The 17,614-nt window shown below is 41.4% G+C and overlaps 1 protein-coding gene across 3 annotated transcripts in view; it reads right to left on the bottom strand.

Annotated features, from left to right (window-relative positions):
* Window positions 1-4,749, bottom strand: part of gsap (gamma-secretase activating protein) — a 98,171-nt gene extending 93,422 nt beyond the window's left edge. For all 3 annotated transcript variants that reach the window (XM_073066621.1, XM_073066622.1, XM_073066623.1), the window contains exons 1-2: window positions 4,528-4,749; window positions 4,135-4,214 (exon numbers count right to left, since the gene is read on the bottom strand). In XM_073066621.1, the coding sequence (XP_072922722.1) occupies window positions 4,135-4,214; window positions 4,528-4,615 (168 nt within the window). In that variant the 5' untranslated portion in view covers window positions 4,616-4,749. The remainder of the gene's footprint in view (window positions 1-4,134; window positions 4,215-4,527) is intronic.
* Window positions 4,750-17,614: the final 12,865 nt, after the last annotated feature.

Raw genomic sequence — 17,614 nt, 5'->3', positions numbered from 1 at the left:
AACATGGCTACCTCCCAGTTGCTCTAACATCCACCATTATGAAGTACTTTGAGAAGCTGGTCTTGGTACATATCAATGCCAGCCTCCAAGACAATCCTGACTCACCACAATTCAACTCCCACTGAAATAAGTCTATGGCAGACGTCACCTCCCTGGCCTCACACTCACTCTTCTCTGGAGCATCTGGATAGTAAAGATACCTACAAAAGACTACTAATACGAGAAAATCTTCAGTTATTGGAAATCTGTGTCTGGTACATTAGACTGTTGTTGATTAACTACAGCTCTGCCATCAGTACTAAAATTCCAAGCAAACGCATCACCACCTGTGAGTCACACCTCCCTCTGAAACTGGATCTTTGGTTTTCTGACCAACAGGTCAGTAAGGGTAGGCAGTAAAAACTCTGCCATGAACATTGATGCCCAACAAGGCTGTGTCCTCAGCCCCCCCCCCCCACTCTACTCCCCATACACTCAGATTCTGCTCTAATTCCATCCACTTGATTGTAGATGACACGATCATACTGGGCCATAGTTCAAATAATGATGAGTCAAAGTACAGTAAGGAAAAAGAGAGCTTAGTACCATAGTGTGGAGACAACAACCTGTCCCTCAATGTTAGCAAAACAAAAGGGTTGGTCATTGTCTTCAGGAAAGGGCAGTGCACATGTTCCTGTCTACATCACCAGTATTGGACTGAGAGAAATGACAGCTTCAAGTTCCAAGGAGTGAACATCATCAATAGCCTACCCTGGTCCTACCATGATGACAATGCCATGGCCAAGAGAGCTTACCAATAGCTCTACTTCCTCCGGAGGCTGAAGAAATTTGGCATGTCTTCTTTGTCCCTGTCCAGATACGTCATGGCTTGGAATGGCAATTGCTCTGCAAGAGAGTGAACCCTTGCAAGGCGGAAGGTCCCGAAGGAGTACCTGGTAAGGCTCTGAAAACCTGTGCCAACCAACTAGCGGGAGTATTCAAAGACATTTTCAACCTCTCACTGCTATGGGCCGGAGTTCCCACTTGCTTCAAAAAGGCACCAATTATACCAGTGCCTAAGAAGGATAATGTGAGCTGCCTTAATGACTATCGCCCGGTAGCACTCACATCGACAGTGATGAAATGCTTTGAGAGGTTGGTTATGACTAGACTGAACTCCTGCCTCAGCAAGGGCCTGGACCCATTGCAATTTGCCTATTGCCACAATAGGTCAAAGGCAGATGCAATCTCAATGGCTCTCCATACAGATTTAGACCACCTGGACAACACAAACACCTACATCAGGATGCTGTTCATCAACTACAGCTCAGCATTTAATACCATCATTCACAGAATCCTGATTGAGAAGTTGCAGAACCTGGGTCTCTGTACCTCCTTCTGCAATTGGATCCTCAACTTCCTAAACAGGAAGACCACAATCTGTGCAGATTGGTGATAACATTTCCTACTTGCTGACGATCAACACTGGTGCACCTCAGGGGTGTGTGCTTAGCCCACTGCTCTACTCTCTATATACACATGTCTGTGTGGCTAGGCATTGCTCAAATACCATCTATAAATTTGCTGACGATGCAACCACTGTTGGTAGATTCTCAGGTGGTGATGAGAGGACATACAGGAGTGAGATATGCCAACTAGTGGAGTGGTGCCGCAGCAACAACCTGGCACTCTACATCAGTAAGACTAAAGAGCTGATTGTGGACTTCAGAAAGGTTAAGACGAAGGAACACATGCCAATCCTCATAGAAGGATTAGAAGTGGAGAGAGTGAGCAGTTTCAAGTTCCTGGGTGTCAAGATCTCCGAGGATCTAACCTGGTCCCAACATATCGATGCAGTTATAAAGAAGGCAAGACAGCGGCTATACTTTATTAGGACTTTGAAGAGATTTGGCATGTCAACAAATACACTCAAAAACTTCTATAGTTGTACCATGGAGAGCATCCTGACAGGCTGCATCACTGTCTGGTATCGAGAGGCTACTGTACAGGACCAAAAGAAGCTGCAGAAGGTTGTAAATCTAGTCAGCTCCATCTTGGGCACTAGCCTGCATAGATTCTGAGACATCTTCAAGGAGCGGAGTCTCAGAAAGGCAGCATCTATTATTAAGGAGCTCCAGCACCCAGGAGATGCTCTTTTCTCATTGTTAGCAACAGGTAGGAGATACAGAAGCCTGAAGGCACACTCTCAGCGATTCAGGAACAGTTTCTTCCCCTCTGCCATCCAACTTCTAAATGGACATTGAACCCTTGGACACTACCTCACTCTTTTTAATATGCAGTATTTCTGTTATTTGCACTTCTTAAAATCTATTCAATATACGTACACTGTAATTGCTTTACTTTTTTTTCCTCTTCCATATTATGTACTGGCATTGAACTGCTGCTGCTAAGTTAACAAATATCACATCACATGCTGGTGATAATAAACCTGATTCTGATTCTAAAGTGACCACAAGAAACTGCAGAGTTGTGGAAGTATCAAGGGAACCAGCCTCCCCTCTGTGGACACTGTCTGCACTTCTCGCTATCTCAGCAAATCAGACACCCCACTCACCCCAAGCATCTCTTTTCACCTCAGGCAGACGACACAATAGTCTGAAAACATGTAGCAGTACGCTCAAGGACAACTGTTATAAGACTACTGAATGTTTCCCTTGTATGATACGATGGAAACTTGACTTCATAATTATCTCAATATGATCTTGCACCCTATTGCTGATCTGCTCTGCATTTTCTCTGTAGCTGTTCCACTTTATTCTGCATTGTCATTGTCTTGAATGAAATATCTTTATTGTCATTGCATGGTACAATTTGTCATGCACCAATACAGCAAAAATGAGTTTGCAACTCTCGTACTCAATGCTATAAAACAAATAAATAAACAATAAATAAAATCAAGTAACCCCCCCCCCAGTACAAGCAATGTCCAGCAGTACAAAAGCGCAACTCAGATGCATGACAGCCATAAAACCAGTATTAAAAGTAGCAATATAACAAATTTATGGATGATGCTTGATCGATTGGTTCAGAGCAATTATAGCTCTGGGGAAAAAGCTATTTTTTCAGTCTGGAAGTGCGGGCTTAGAAAATCTTATAACATCCCAGATGGAAGAAGTTCAAACAGATGATTGCATGGGTGTGTATTGTCCTTACAGATGCTTGTAGCTTTCTTGAGGCAGCGTGAGCTATAGGTGTCCTCCACGGCTGGGAGCTGTGTCCTGATGATCTTCTGTGTGCTAGAGATGACTCGCTGAAGTGCTTTCCTATCAGCTGCTGTACATCTGAGATACCACACAGAGATGCAGTATGTTAAGATGCTCTCTATGGTGCAGCAATAAAAGGTCACTAGCATCTTACCTAAAGTACTCCGATGATTTGATCTGTATAAATGATATGCCAGACAAGCTCAGTACATGTGACATAATAAACTAATTACAATTAGGAAAATAGTGTCCAAAGCAATCACATTTGCTCCCGTGGACAATTCCTTCCAAATTACCATGCTCAATAAGAAGCACTGCACAGAGTGTGGCATTGTCCTGTGTGTGACCGATGTAATCCATCGCCCCAGGGTGATTCAAACCAACAAGTTTCTACATTGATGCAAACTATCCAGGTGGTTATCACACTTCAGTCTAGATAAAAGCCAGTTTTCAATCAAGTAGCAGGGGAAGTGGCATTCAACTGAACTTTCTGGTCACAATGTTCTCAATCAATATGTTGAATTGTGAATGATAAGGCAAAAACTAACTACTGTAATTCATGCAAAGTGAATCAACAGCTGATTTCCTGTTGGAATCAAATTAGTTGCATATTTATGAACCTATCCTTTATATTAAAGAACAATCTCATCCCAGATTGCTAAAATTGTCCACTTTGCCACAGATTATCCGAAATTACCTCAGCAACTAAATAAAGTTTATATACTTGCTCTAAACCCCAGATTAGTCAGTAATTATGCATTAGGTGGCTAGCTAATAATGTATGAACACCCCCTCAAATATAATCAGTAAAACTCCCAAAGTAGGGAGTATTTAGCGGGAGTCGTTCTTACAAAACCGCTGATCCCATCCAGCCGAGGGGGGGAAAAATTAATTTTTACAAAGCAAAGTGGTATCCAAGAAGTTTTTGCACCTTCCAAGTGAACAGGACACTGCCATTCTTTTCAACATTCACAATCTGCAAATCGGTTCTTGAAGGGCTCGTAGATTCACCTAGAACAGAATACAGTAAGAAGCATGTTATATATTACCTCGAGCAAGTCATGCGCAGCTTAACCAAAATACTTAACGGCGCACCGCTCCCACCAGGGTGTTGCTTTTCGCAGATCTACACGATTAATTTGAATCCATTTGACAAATTTGACCAACAGATCACCCTTAACACGTTGCAGAAGTTCAACATTTTTAACTTGTCAATTAGATTTGAGTTTTATAAGCTCCATATTTGTTAAAGTTGGTAAGCTGCAAAGTTTAAAAATCTGTACATTACACTACCGACTAAAGAAGCGGAACTGCAGCCGCTTACCATTCTCATTAAGAGGAACCAGCTCGTTCTTCAACAGCCAAGGAACAACTTCACTCTGAACGTCAAAAACAGACTTCAACTCCAACATTGTCAAATGCTTCTCCCAACTCCATAAAAAGAGGTAGATGCCCCAGATCAACCCAGGCTTTCCTGTGAGCCAATTCGACGATGTACCTGAACCTCCGAGAGAGGCCGCAACAAACACTAGCAGCTGCTCCTCCCGCGAACTCCAGGAGGCGGGGCAACAGTCTCTGTACCAGATACACACTGTCGACATTGCGACTGGAGCGTGCACGCAAGGGTATAGAGAGTCCCGACCGGAGCGCGCACACAAGGTCATAGAGAGTCCCGACCGGAGCGCGCGCACGTCATAGAGAGTCCCGACCGGAGCGCGCGCACAAGGTCATAGAGAGTCCCGACCGGAGCGTGCACGCAAGGGTATAGAGAGTCCCGACCGGAGCGCGCGCACAAGGTCATAGAGAGTCCCGACCGGAGCGCGCGCACGTCATAGAGTCCCGACCTGGTGAGACCCCACCTGGAGTATTGTGTGCAATTTTGGTCTCCAAATTTGAGGAAGGACATTCTTGCTCTTGAAGGAGTGTAGCGTAGGTTCGCGAGGTTAATTCCCGGGATGGCGGGACTGTCATATGTTGAAAGGTTGGAGTGACTGGGCTTGTATACACTGGAATTTAGAAGGATGAGAGGGGATCTGATTGAAACATACAGGATTATTAAGGGATTGGACACGCTGGAGGCAGGAAACATGTTTCCGATGTTGAGGAAGTCCAGAACCAGAGGCCACAGTTTAAGAATAAGGGGTAGGCCATTTAGAACTGACTTCAGGAAAAAAACTTTTTCACCCAGAGAGTTGTGGATCTATGGAATGCTCTGCCTCAGAAGGCAGTGGAGGACAATTCTCTGGATGCTTTCAAGAAAGAGTTAGATAGAGCTCTTAAAGTCAGCGGAGTCAAGGGATATGAGGAGAAGGCAGGAACGGGGTACTGATTGTGGATGATCAGCCATGATCACAGTGAATAGCGGTGCCGCCTCGAAGGGCCGAATGGCCTACTCCTGCACCTATTGTCTATTGACCAGGGCGCGCGCACATGAGCATACAGTCCCGACCAGGGCGCGCGCACATGAGCATACAGTCCCGACCAGGGCGCGCGCACAAGGACAGAGAGAGTCCCAACCGGAGCGCGTACCCACTGTTATGAAGCTGCATGGGATGGAGCGACTAACCCTAAGGGAACGCGGCTTCCAGCCCTCTGACCAAAATGTTAACATTAGACGCACATAATTTAAAATCGGCTCGTAGGGTGTTGAATGATCTTTGGACTCGCGGCTCGGCGCTGCTCTGAATTTAGGGAGGACGTGGTGAAGCTGATTGGGACCGGAGCAAAGAACTGAGCCTGCCGTTGGAAGTTTCCTCTCAGGCAGGAAGGGCGGGAGGCGCAAGAGATGGCAGGAAGCGTCGGAGAAGACGGAGGTGGTGGTACGGGCTGATAGGAGTCGTACGGAGGAAGGCGAATGGCAGGTTTCTGAGAAACGGAAAAATAAGCGGTGGATTGAGAATTGTAGTGGCTTATCGCTCAGTGATGAAGGCAGGAGATAGGATTTAAATAAAAGGAAGGAAGAGTTGAGGTTTCGTTGAGTTCTGAATGTGGGCCTGTTTGTGATATCAATCCGATTAGACTAAGGGTTTGAAAAAGTATTAGGAGATATTGTGGTCGCAAAAATTTTAAGAGGATCAGAATCAGATTTAACGTTACGGCATATGTCCTGAAATGTTTTAACTTTTCGGCAGCAGTATAATACAACACATGCTAAATATAGAGAAAAAACTGAGTTAGAAGTGTGTGTGTGTATGTATATATATATATCTATATATATGTATTAGTTAAAATACTGCAAAATAACAGAAATTTTAAAAAAGTAGTGAGGTAGTGATCATGGCTTCAATGTCCAATTAGAAATCAGATGGCAGAGGGGAAGAAGCTGGTCCAGAATTGCTGAGTGTGTTGCCTTCAGACTCCTGTACCTCCTTCCCGACAGGTAACAGTGCGGAGAAGGCAAGTCCTGAATAGTGGGGATTCTTAATGACGAACACCACTCCTGGAAAATGTCTTTGATGCTGCAGATGCTTCTACCTGTGATAGAGTTGACTAATTTTACAAGTCTTAGCAACTTATTTATCGCTCCTCCCTCCCCCTCCCACACGCCAGACTGTGATGCAGCCAGTCAGAATGCTCTCCGTGGTACAGTTGTAGAAGTTTTCGGTGTTTTAGTTGACAAACCAAACCTCCTCAAACTCCTAATGAAGTATAACCGCTGTCTTGCCTTCTCTATAGCTGCATCAGTATGTTACGTCCAGGTTGGGTCCTCAGAGATATTGACATGCGGGAACTTGAAATTGCTCACTCTTTCCACTCCTGATCCCTCTGAGGATTTTTTTGGTCTACCCTCACTTCACCCGCCCTGAATCCCACAATCAGCTCTTTGGTCTTGCTGAAGCTGAGTGCAAGGTTGTTGCTGCTTCACCAGTTACGGTAACTAACTGGTACATCTCACTCCCGTACACCCTTTCGTCACCATCTGAAATTCTGCCAGCAATGGTTGTATCATCAGCACATTTACAGAAGCCATTTGAGCAGTGCCTAGCCACACAGTCATGAGTGTAGAGAGAATAGAGCAGTAGGCTAAGTTTACATCCCTGTGGAGCACCAATGTTAATTGTCAGCGAGGTGGATATGTTATTACCAAGCCACACAGATTGCAGTAAGTCAAGGATCCAGTTGCAGACAAAGGTACAGAGGCCTAGGTTCTGTAGCTTTTTGTTCAGGATTGTAGGAATGTTGGTGTTAAATGCTGAGCTATAGTCAATAAACAACATCCTGACATAGGTATTTGCATTGTTCAGTGATCCAAGGCTGCGTGGACAGCCATTGAGATCACGTCTGCTGTAGACCTATTGTGACAATAGGCAAATTGAAGTGGGTCCAGGTCCTTCCTGGGACAGGTGTTGATTCTAGCCATGATCACCCTCTCAAAGCATTTCAGCACCCGAGATGTGAGTGCTACCGGGCAATAGTCATTGAGACAGCCTACACTGCTTTTCTTGGGCACTGGTATAATTGTTGTCCTTCTGAAGCAGGTGGGAACTTCCAGCTGTAGCAGTGAGAGATTGTCTTTGAATACTCCCACCAGTTGGTTAGCACAGGTTTTGGAGCCTTACCAGGTGCTTCAGTGGCCCCTGCTACCTTGTGAGGGTACATCCTCTTGAAAGATAGCCTGACATTGGCCTCTGAGACAAGATCAGATGGATCCTCATAACTGTGGTTTCATTCTTCCTTTCAAAGCGGGCATAAAAGGCGTTGGGCTTGTCTGATAGTAAAGCATTGCTGCCATTCGTGATGTTGGGTTTTACTTTGCAGCAAGTAATGTCCTACAAACCCTGCCAGAGTTGACGCGCATCCAATGTCACCTCCAACCTCGCTCGCAATTGTTTCTTTGCTCTTAAGTTGGTCCTCCGCAAGTCATGCCTGGTTTTCTTGTACAGACCCGGGTCACCAGACTTGAATACCACAGATCTAGTCCTCAGTAGGCAAGGTACCACTTGGTTCATCCGCAGTTTTTGGTTTGGGAATGTACAGTAAGTTTTCGTATGCACACGATGGCGCCCTCTTAGTATTTTGTAAATATAGTAAGCAATGTGAGAAAGCTTTGGGGTAAAAAGCTGTAGGAGGAAGGAAAGTAACACCAAGAAATTATATTGAACAACAGTGGTTTTGGGGAGTAATCTCTGGAGTGTATCCATGGACCAGGTTAAAAATAACACTGGACAACAAATATTTGTTTGCTTCTTTAGAATCTTTCTTTATTTATGATAGACCATTTGAAGCTGAACACAAATATAATTTCAAAATACTTGCTTCATGTATGAATTTGGAGAAACAAGAAATTATCTTTCACTGAATATAATGCACGTAATTGCATAAGAGTGCTGACACTTTGCAATAGTTCTACTAAGCTAAAAATGATTTTTTGATGATTTTTGTTTGTACTCAGTGTCTGAGGCTTCTCGGTTGCAGCATGTTGTCAACCAGCTTTACGTAGTTTGGTGCCAAGAAAATTCTCAACAACATCCTTGAATGCCTTCCATGCGATTTTCTCCGGTCCCAGTAAAAGTTTTTTGAATCGCTGATCATTGATAACCTGTTTGATTTGCGGACCAGCAAAAACGCCTTCCTTAATCTTGGCATCAGTTATTTTGGGAAACGTCTGTCTCAAGTATTGAAATCCTTCACCTTGCTTGGTCATCACTTTCACAACTTTTTTTATGTATGAAGAGGAGGCAAAACTATCTTTGTTTGGCCAATCATTTTAAACGTAATGAGATTCTCTAGCATGGCCATCCCATTCACAAATGAAGCTATAGTACTCGGTGTATCCGATCTGCATTCCTAACAGCAGCCTTTCTAAAACCTGCCCTGCCTCAGCATGCCCAGGCATGCCTGGAGAAGATAGAAAACTTTTCAGCTCACATTGCGGGCAATATTTTAATTGACTTGAATTATGAATTGAAATAATAAATATTGGTGATTTCAAAAGAAATGCTGCATGGAAATTCCATGGGGATTTTCATGATTAGCAGCCGAAAATCCATAGGATACGCCCAAAGGTATTCAGGAAGCAAAATCTTTGTCGTCCAGTGTAATTTAGTCAGGAGGAAAATTGTGAACGCTAAATGTTTAAAAGGGTTTCATGGTGTCATTAGAACAGATAGCTTATCAATGTTGATTAAATTTGATGGAAAATAGTTGCCAGATAGGGTTAATTTAGGTTATATGAGTTGTATAGTTCGAGTCGATGTGCCATCGCCTGTGAGATGTTCTCAATTCCAAAAGATTGGTCATAAAGCAGCTGTGTGTAAGGATGAAAAGTGGTGTGGTGGATGTGGTGGAGAACATGATTATGGCAATTGTGCAAAGGCATTAGGCTAAATTTTAGCAATTGTGGAGGAGGACATAGCTCTGCTTATGCAGAGTGTCCAGTGTATAAGAAAGCTGTAGAAGTTTGGGTGGAAATTGGCATATCATATGCAGAGGCTCTGTAGGAAGTACAGAAGAGAGCGTTAATGATGCCTATTAATATACAGAATACAGATAGACTAAAGACAGTGTGTAAAGTGCATAATTGTGTAACAAATGATTTTCTGATTGCTGATAAATTAAAGTTTGTCATGTTCATGACAGATGTAGTAAATTGTACAGCACAAACTAAAAGTAGAAGAGAAAAAACGTTAAATTATATTACAAGCTGCAGAAAAACATTTAGAGATAAAAGACTTAACTCTAGAAGCTATTAATGAAGAAGCAAATGACGTTCAGACTACAAAGGAGGATTGTTCATGGTTTTTCTAATCTTACAATGGAATCCAAAAAGCCTGTTAGCTAATGGTCAAGAGTTTTGGAAATGTATTGAAGATTTTCCAAATAAACCTGATGTTATATGCGTTCAGGAAACCTAGTTGAAATCTTGTTTTAAGATACAAAGTTAAGTTGATACAAGACGCGATCGTAAAATGGGCAATGGAGAAGGAGTGGCTCCCTTTGCTAAAAAATGGGATCGGATATAGAGTTTTGGAGATTGGGGTTGTTTATGAATCAATTGTGGTTGAAAGAATAGTAAAGTACAGAAAATAATTTTTTATAACCCTTGAGAAAGGTTAACACCTGATATATTGGAAAGTGTCAGAGGAAATGTGGTTAAAATAAGGTCATATGGTGTGGGGATTTTAATGATTACAGCACTGTGTGGAGATGTATTGACACAAATGTGAATGGGACAATGGTGGAAGACTTTCTGGAAGAAAAGTGGGTGCTTGCTTGAATGACAGTAGGAGTACAAGGATAAATCTGTTTAACATCATTGTTTTTCCTATAGATCTTACACTAATATCTGAGGATATGGCAAGTGTGTGTAACTGGGAAGTGTATAATGATACAAGAGTGGGGAGCGATCATTCCCCCATTATCTGTACAATGGGAATAGATGTGTTTCAGAGGAAAGGTTCTCATATCCCCAGATGGAATTTTAAAAAGGCAAATTGAGTAATAATACCTTGTGCTCTGTACTCAGCTAAGGAACCAATCCCCAGATTGTTGGGAGATAATGAATCATAGAACACAGAGTTGTTCCCTGGTGGATCAGTGAATGTAAAAGAGCTGTGAAGGAGTAGAAAAAAGTCTTTAGGAAAGTTAGGCAATGTTACTCCAATTCATCTTTCATAGAATTTAAAAGAGCTCAAGCTATAGTTAGCAAGTAGTGAGAAAGGCAAAGAAATGTTATCGGAGAATGTACTGTGATAGCATTAGGAAAGATTAGGATAGATTAACAAAGAGTTTGGCACATGGTACTGAAAATGGGGGGGGGGTAGAAAACTTTATGCATTACCACTTTTGTATGGTGGGGAGAAGGTTGCAGTTGCTAACTCTGAAAAAGTAGAATTATTAGCAAAAACATATATCAATGTACATAATTCATCCAATTTTATAAAAGAAGAGGTCTTAAAGAGAAGCCATTTTTGATTTGTGGGCCAACAAAAATGCATTCCTTAATCTTGGCATCAGTTATTATGGCTTGAATTATGAATTGAAATAACAAACATAGGCAATTTCAAAGGAATGGTGCGTGGTTGGGAAACTTTGTGGTGATTTTCATGATCAGCAGCCCAAAATCCATACGATACACCCAAAAGTATTCAGGAAGCAATATCTTTGTTGTCCAGTGATTGTCGGATGTACTGAGGTACAGTAAAAAAAAACTTTGTTTTGTATGTCACCCAGAAAGCTCTTCATTTAAATTGTACATTGAGGCTAGTACAAGGAAAAACAATAGCAGTGCCGAATAAAGAGTTACATAGAAGGTGAAGTGTGGGTAGTCAATAAGGTGCAAAATCATGAGAGGTGGTTTGTGAGATCATTAGCCCACCTTATAGAATTAGGGGACCATTCAATTGGCTCATAGTAGCATGATAGAGTTGTACTTGAGCATATGCTTTCAGACTTCTGTATCTTCCACATGATGGGAGAGGGAGAAGAGAGGATGTCCAGGGTGGGCAGGGTCTTTGATTATGTTGACTGAGTCCATAGAGGGGAGGCTGGTTTCTGTGTCCACAACTCTCTGCAGTTTCTTGCAGTCTTGGGTGAAGTATTTCACATACCGAGCCATGTTGCATTCAGATAGGATGCTTTGATATAAATTGGTGAGGATCAAAGTGTCATGCCAAATTTCTGCTGCTACCCTCCAGGAAGTAGAGGCCCTGGTGTGTTCTCTTGGCCGTGACATCTGTGTGCTTGGAACAGGACGGACTACTGGTGATGTCACTCCAACGAATCGAAGCTTTCAACCCTCTTGCCCTCAGCACTATTGATGGAATCAAGAGCGTGTGCACTCTTTGGATATGGGGGGTAGCACCCTGGTTCAGAAGAGCGATTTTATTGCCATCAGTGAATAGGCAACATAAGATCTGGACAAATAAGAATAGAAGGTGCAAGTTTGAGACTGAAGGTCCAGGCAAACAAGAGGTTATGATTGGAGGTCTGGGTTAAAGGGAAAGGGAAGAGGGAGAGAAAGGAAAAGGGTAGTATTCTCATCCAACTGAAAGTGGGAGGGTTAGAATTACACGCCCAAACATGGCACACATGCATGAAGATGAGTTGTTTTAAACAGATCCCAGAAACACCTGGAGGTCCACTGTTCGAGAGAGTAACTTAGAGGGTGTGTATATATTGAAAGTTTAGAAACAAAGGACACTATTTGAGGAGTAGGACTGATTTAAATTCTCAGCCACTCAGATTACTCTGAAGAGTCGTTTAGTGGTCAGGAGCGTCATGAGAATTGAGTTAAAGAAATGGGAAGCAAGTCTTGTAAATGAAATGAGAAAGAAACTTGGGAAAGGGTTGTGTGATCAGGTAGGAATACGTGTTCAGGGCTGGCTGGGGAAGATGGCTGAACATGGCGGAGATAGCTAAGTGATTGATTCGTGACTTCAAGGACATGCCCTTATCCAAAATGTTGTACTGCATCCATAGAAACAGTTCAATAAGTTCATTATCATTCAGTAAGTGTCTCATTCTATTCTATATTGGCTAAATTTATGAAAAATGTTTATTATTTAATATACATCTCGCTGAATCTAAAAATGTAAGTAACTTTCTAAATTTCATGATTTGCATTTCTTAAACAAAATGAGTTCGCTGCCTGCATTTATCAATTGAAGCATCAGTTAGTTTATTTGTATTTTACTACACTTATTATCTAACTTCCTATAATTAATAGTTAAATTGTACCATGTATTTAATCAGTAAATGAGTGCTTCACCAGCATAATTAAATTTTTCTCATTTTAAGAATTTATTACAAAATTTTTGGCCATGGTTGGGAAATCAGCTCACATTTTGCACAAGTATGTTAAGCAATCCAACAAAGGAAATTAAATTCTAATTAAGTATTAATGTAATTAATATTAACAAAACAGTAATAACAACCGTAGTGTTTATTTTGAATTGTCCTTAATGTTTTCCACTAATCTGTATATATAATAAAACATAAATAGATTAACTATTGCTGTATATACATATATGAATCATCTGTTTGCTGGTTTTTCAATCAGAAGGCAAAAATGATTGAATAAATGGACTACCTTGTGCAGCTTAATCATATAGTGTTTTCTTCACCTATTAAGATCACTACATGCTAACAAAAGTATTCTTCGCAAATGGAATATCCTTAAGAAAAGCTCTGAAGATTCAAGTGATGTTTGGGACTAGTCTTAATAATTGTGCAGTAGTAGAACTATCCAACACGGCCATCATGTGACATGATATCCCTGCTAAGTACTAGTCGATGATCAAGTTAGTGAAAGATTGTTTGCAATTCAGGATGCAACCAAAGGGCAGACTCGCCATGTCATCTGATTATATTATAAGTAGATTATGAGAACTGCCCAAGGGAATATTTTCACCATTGTGGACTGCCATATAATTATAAAGAACATTTATATTCTAAAGACATGGTTTCTTCATTTTTCAAGAAACAGATTAATATTCATGTTTCAAACGAGAAAATCTGCAGATGCTGGAAACCTGAGTAACACACACAAAATGCTGGAGGAACTCAGCAGGCCAGGCAGCATCTAAGAAAAGAGTACAGTCAACGTCTCAGCCTGAAACATCAGCTGTACTCTTTTCCTAGCTTTTCGAGGAGTTTTTCACCTATTTTAATTCACTTTCCTCTGTGTTTAAATACTTTCAGATGGAGGAGGGCAAGGAACAATTCAGATGGTAAACTTTGCAAGATCTATAAACTGGATATAAACTACAAACCAATATTTTAAAAAGAAGTTAACTATTTTTAAGCCTAATGTTTTGGACCCATTTTTAGGCTAATGTTCTGTCACAAGTGTATGTCGATTAACTTATATCTACTATATTAATGACACACTATACAATTGAACCCATTTCTCGGAATGCTGTCAATATGCTTGGGTAATGGTACATACAATAAGACTAATTTCACTGGTCATTTGTATATAGGCAATGAAAAGAGTGACTATATTTTGCAGCAAATTTCTTCTGCTTATTGCTTTCTAGCCAGCTGTATTTTATGTGTTATAGCGTTGGCATTCATTTATGCAAACAATTTACTAAGTTTACTAAACTTACTAATTTACTAAGTCCATAGAAATGGAAAAAAAAAAGAAAAAATCTGAAGATGCTGGAAATGCAGAACAACGCACGCAAAGTGCTGGAGGAACTCAGCAGGCCAGGCAGCATCTATGGAAAAAAGTACAGTCCATAGAAATGAATCTTTTTATAGTCCTCAGAATAGTTTTCTGGTGTAGCATCTGTGGTTGCGCTTTTATCTTAAAGACCTGATTGGAAAGGATGCAAGGGAATTTCCATTTGTGATGAGGCAATTGAAAGGAAGTTGTTCACTAGTTTCATATATTTTTAAGGTATAGGATATATTTTAGAATTTTTAAAAATGAATCTGAAATGGTCGTGAACAATGCACCCTTAGGAGAGTTTTGCAAGATGAAACCTGGTCGGCTTGTTTTAAAACAAGCAATAAGAAATAATGATTCTTATAAGGTACTGGGTCACCAAGGAGCAAAGTCTATTTGAATAATGTACAGAATTTTAACTGAACAGAATCTTATGAAAATTCATATTTGCCTTATGATTGTGTGAAGTAACTTTGGACATTTTATATTTTGAGTGTCTTTTTATGCTATTACTGTATGTATGGAAAATGCAAAAGGTCACCAGAAGTAAAATAGTTTTGCAATTTGTGAGCTTTGTAAATCTTTCCAGATCTGCACACAAACTAATGTTGGCCCTGAACGATGGGTTGGCTGCCTGGTGCTCTTACTTCTGGTTTCCATCCCCAAGTGAAGTGGAAATTCCAAGCTCTTTTCCTTCATTTTTGGGGAAAAAAATGTGACTGGCCTGATTTTTCGCTCTTGCTTCGATTTTCCAGAAGGTGGCGATGTTCTCTGTACTTTTCTATTTCCAACTACAGTACCCGGATATATAAACATTCTTTTAATTCCACATTGACGGGATGGCAGTCTTTTGTTATGTCCTTGGCAATGTAAATAAATAGTGACAGTCCCCTGGATGTTCATAGTCAGATAGCAAGCCTACATAAATGAAGAAAGTCATTTTGATTACTTAGTCATATTGTGAAGCAGGGTGAAATATAAAATCTTTGTTCTTTGACTTCGGAATTAACTTATTGCAGATCCCATGATTCCTTTTATTTCCTTTATCTAATTTTTGTCACTCATTTTCCTGAATATATTCAGTGATTGAGCCACTCTCGAGGTTAGGGAATTCCACTGGTTAACCCCACTGTGGTGAACATAGAATGTCACAGGCCCTTCAGCCCATAATGTTGTGCTAGCCTTTTAACCTACTCTACATGCAACCCTTCTCTCTCAGATAGCCCTCCATTTTTCCTCTCATTTGTGTGTCTATCTAAGAGTCTCTTAATGTATCTGTCTCTACCACCATCCCTGGCACTCAACACTCTCTGTAAAAAAAAAACTACCTCAGACATCCACCTCCATACTTTCCTCCAACACCTTAAAATTATGTTTTCTCGTATTAGCAAAAAATGTGAAGGGATGTTTTTCTCATTATCCTGAATGTCTGACTCCCTTAACTTGAAACTAGGTGCCTCAATAAACATTGTCAGTTTGAATTGTCAACAAGACTATCTTGCATTCCTTAAAACGTGGGAATATGAGTCCAGTCTCCTTAACCTCGCCTCACAGAGAAGCTCACCATCCCAGAAGTTAGTCTGATGAAATTCACTGCCTTCCTTCAGTTACTAGTACATTCTTCCTTAAGGAGTCACATAGCTCAGCCCTTTGGCTCACCACGTCTATACCGGCCATTGTGAACCTATCGATACAAAACCCGTTGAATAGCATTAGCCAGTAGCCTACTGTGCTTTGATTCAAATGTTTATCCTGAAGTGTTGTGAGAGCAACTGCCTCCACCGTATTCTCAGGAAGTAAGTTTCAGATTTCATTCACCCTCCGTGTGGGTGGGGAAAAAATTCCCCAGGTCCCCTCTCAACTTTTTACCATTCGCCTCAAATCTCAGACATCCTGTCTTGGACTCCTCTGGTAGATTTCTCACAATCTACTCTATCTACTGCTCTCTTATTTTCTTAAACTCTGTCAGGTCCCTCCTCGGCTACCACACCTCCAAGACAAACAAGCCCAGACTTTCGAATCACTCACAATTGAGACATTCTATCCCAAGCAATACCCCAGTGAATCTCTTCAATACAGTCTCCAAATGTAACATTTCATTATTACTTCATGAAGACCAGAGCACCGTGTTCCTGCTGTGGCCTAACCTAAAGTTGTACCTGGACTTTCTGGCTTTTAAGCTCGATGAATGATGAACACAAGCGTCCTTCAACACCCTACCTAACTAAGTCTCCAACTGCAGGACATGTACACCAAGGTCCCTTTTGTTGATCACTACTCCTTAGGGCCCTATTATTAATGATACATGTCCTCCCCTTATCAGGCACCTCCCAAAATCATTAGCTCACTCTTAGACGAAAAAATCTGCAGGTGCTGGAAATCCAAGCAACACACACAAAATGCTGGAGAAACTCAGCAGGTCAGGCAGCTTCTATGGAAAAGATGTCCTGATGAAGGGTCCTGGCCCGAAACATTGACTGTTTTTTTACAGTAGGTACTGCCTGGCCTGCTGAGTTCCTCCAGCATTTCGTTTGTGTTGCTTAGCTCATACTTAGAAGGACTAAAATCTATCACCCATTGCTCTGCCCAATTGCTAGTTGATCAATATCATTCTGTCGGCTTACACTCTTCTTCTCGTCAACAACAGCATCCAAATCTCTCGTCAACAACAACATCCAGATCATATGCAAACTTAGGAAGTACTATCTCCTACATACCCATCTCAATCCATAAAGCAGTGCTGCCGCACAGTGTAGAGACCCAGCTTCAAGCCTGACTGTGAGTGGAGCTCACCCATACTCTGTGACTTCATTGCTCTCATTTTCTTCCCACTTTGACAAAGGAGTTGCAGGTGTGTGTGTGTGATAATTGGCCACTGTAAGTTGTCCTTCGTCATTGAGTGGTAGAATCTGTGGGGATCAATGAGAACGTGGGGAAAATTCAAACAGGATTAGTGTAAGTGGCTGGTTAGTCATTAATGTGAACTGGGTGGGCCAAAGGCCTTGTTTTAGTGTTGTATCTCTCTTTGACAATGACTCTTAAGTTGTTAATGCATAAAACAAACAGCTAGGGCCCCAGCACTGTTTGCTGTGGTGTGTCGCTGGTTACAGGCTTCCAGAGTCCCTTCATCACCATCTTCCATCTCAGTTTTGGATCTAATATGCCGACTTGTCTTGGACTCATGGGTTCTCACTGGACCTCCCTTCCATGTTGGACCTTGTTAAAGGTCTCAATGAAGTCCTTAAGAACCACATAAAATTGCAATGACCTCATTAATATAACAAGTTTGCTCTTCAAA

This window comes from Hemitrygon akajei, chromosome 14 (assembly GCF_048418815.1).
Source record: "Hemitrygon akajei chromosome 14, sHemAka1.3, whole genome shotgun sequence".
NCBI lineage: Eukaryota > Metazoa > Chordata > Chondrichthyes > Myliobatiformes > Dasyatidae > Hemitrygon > Hemitrygon akajei.
Note: the sequence above shows the minus strand (reverse complement) of the source record. Positions and strands in the feature narration are given on the sequence as shown.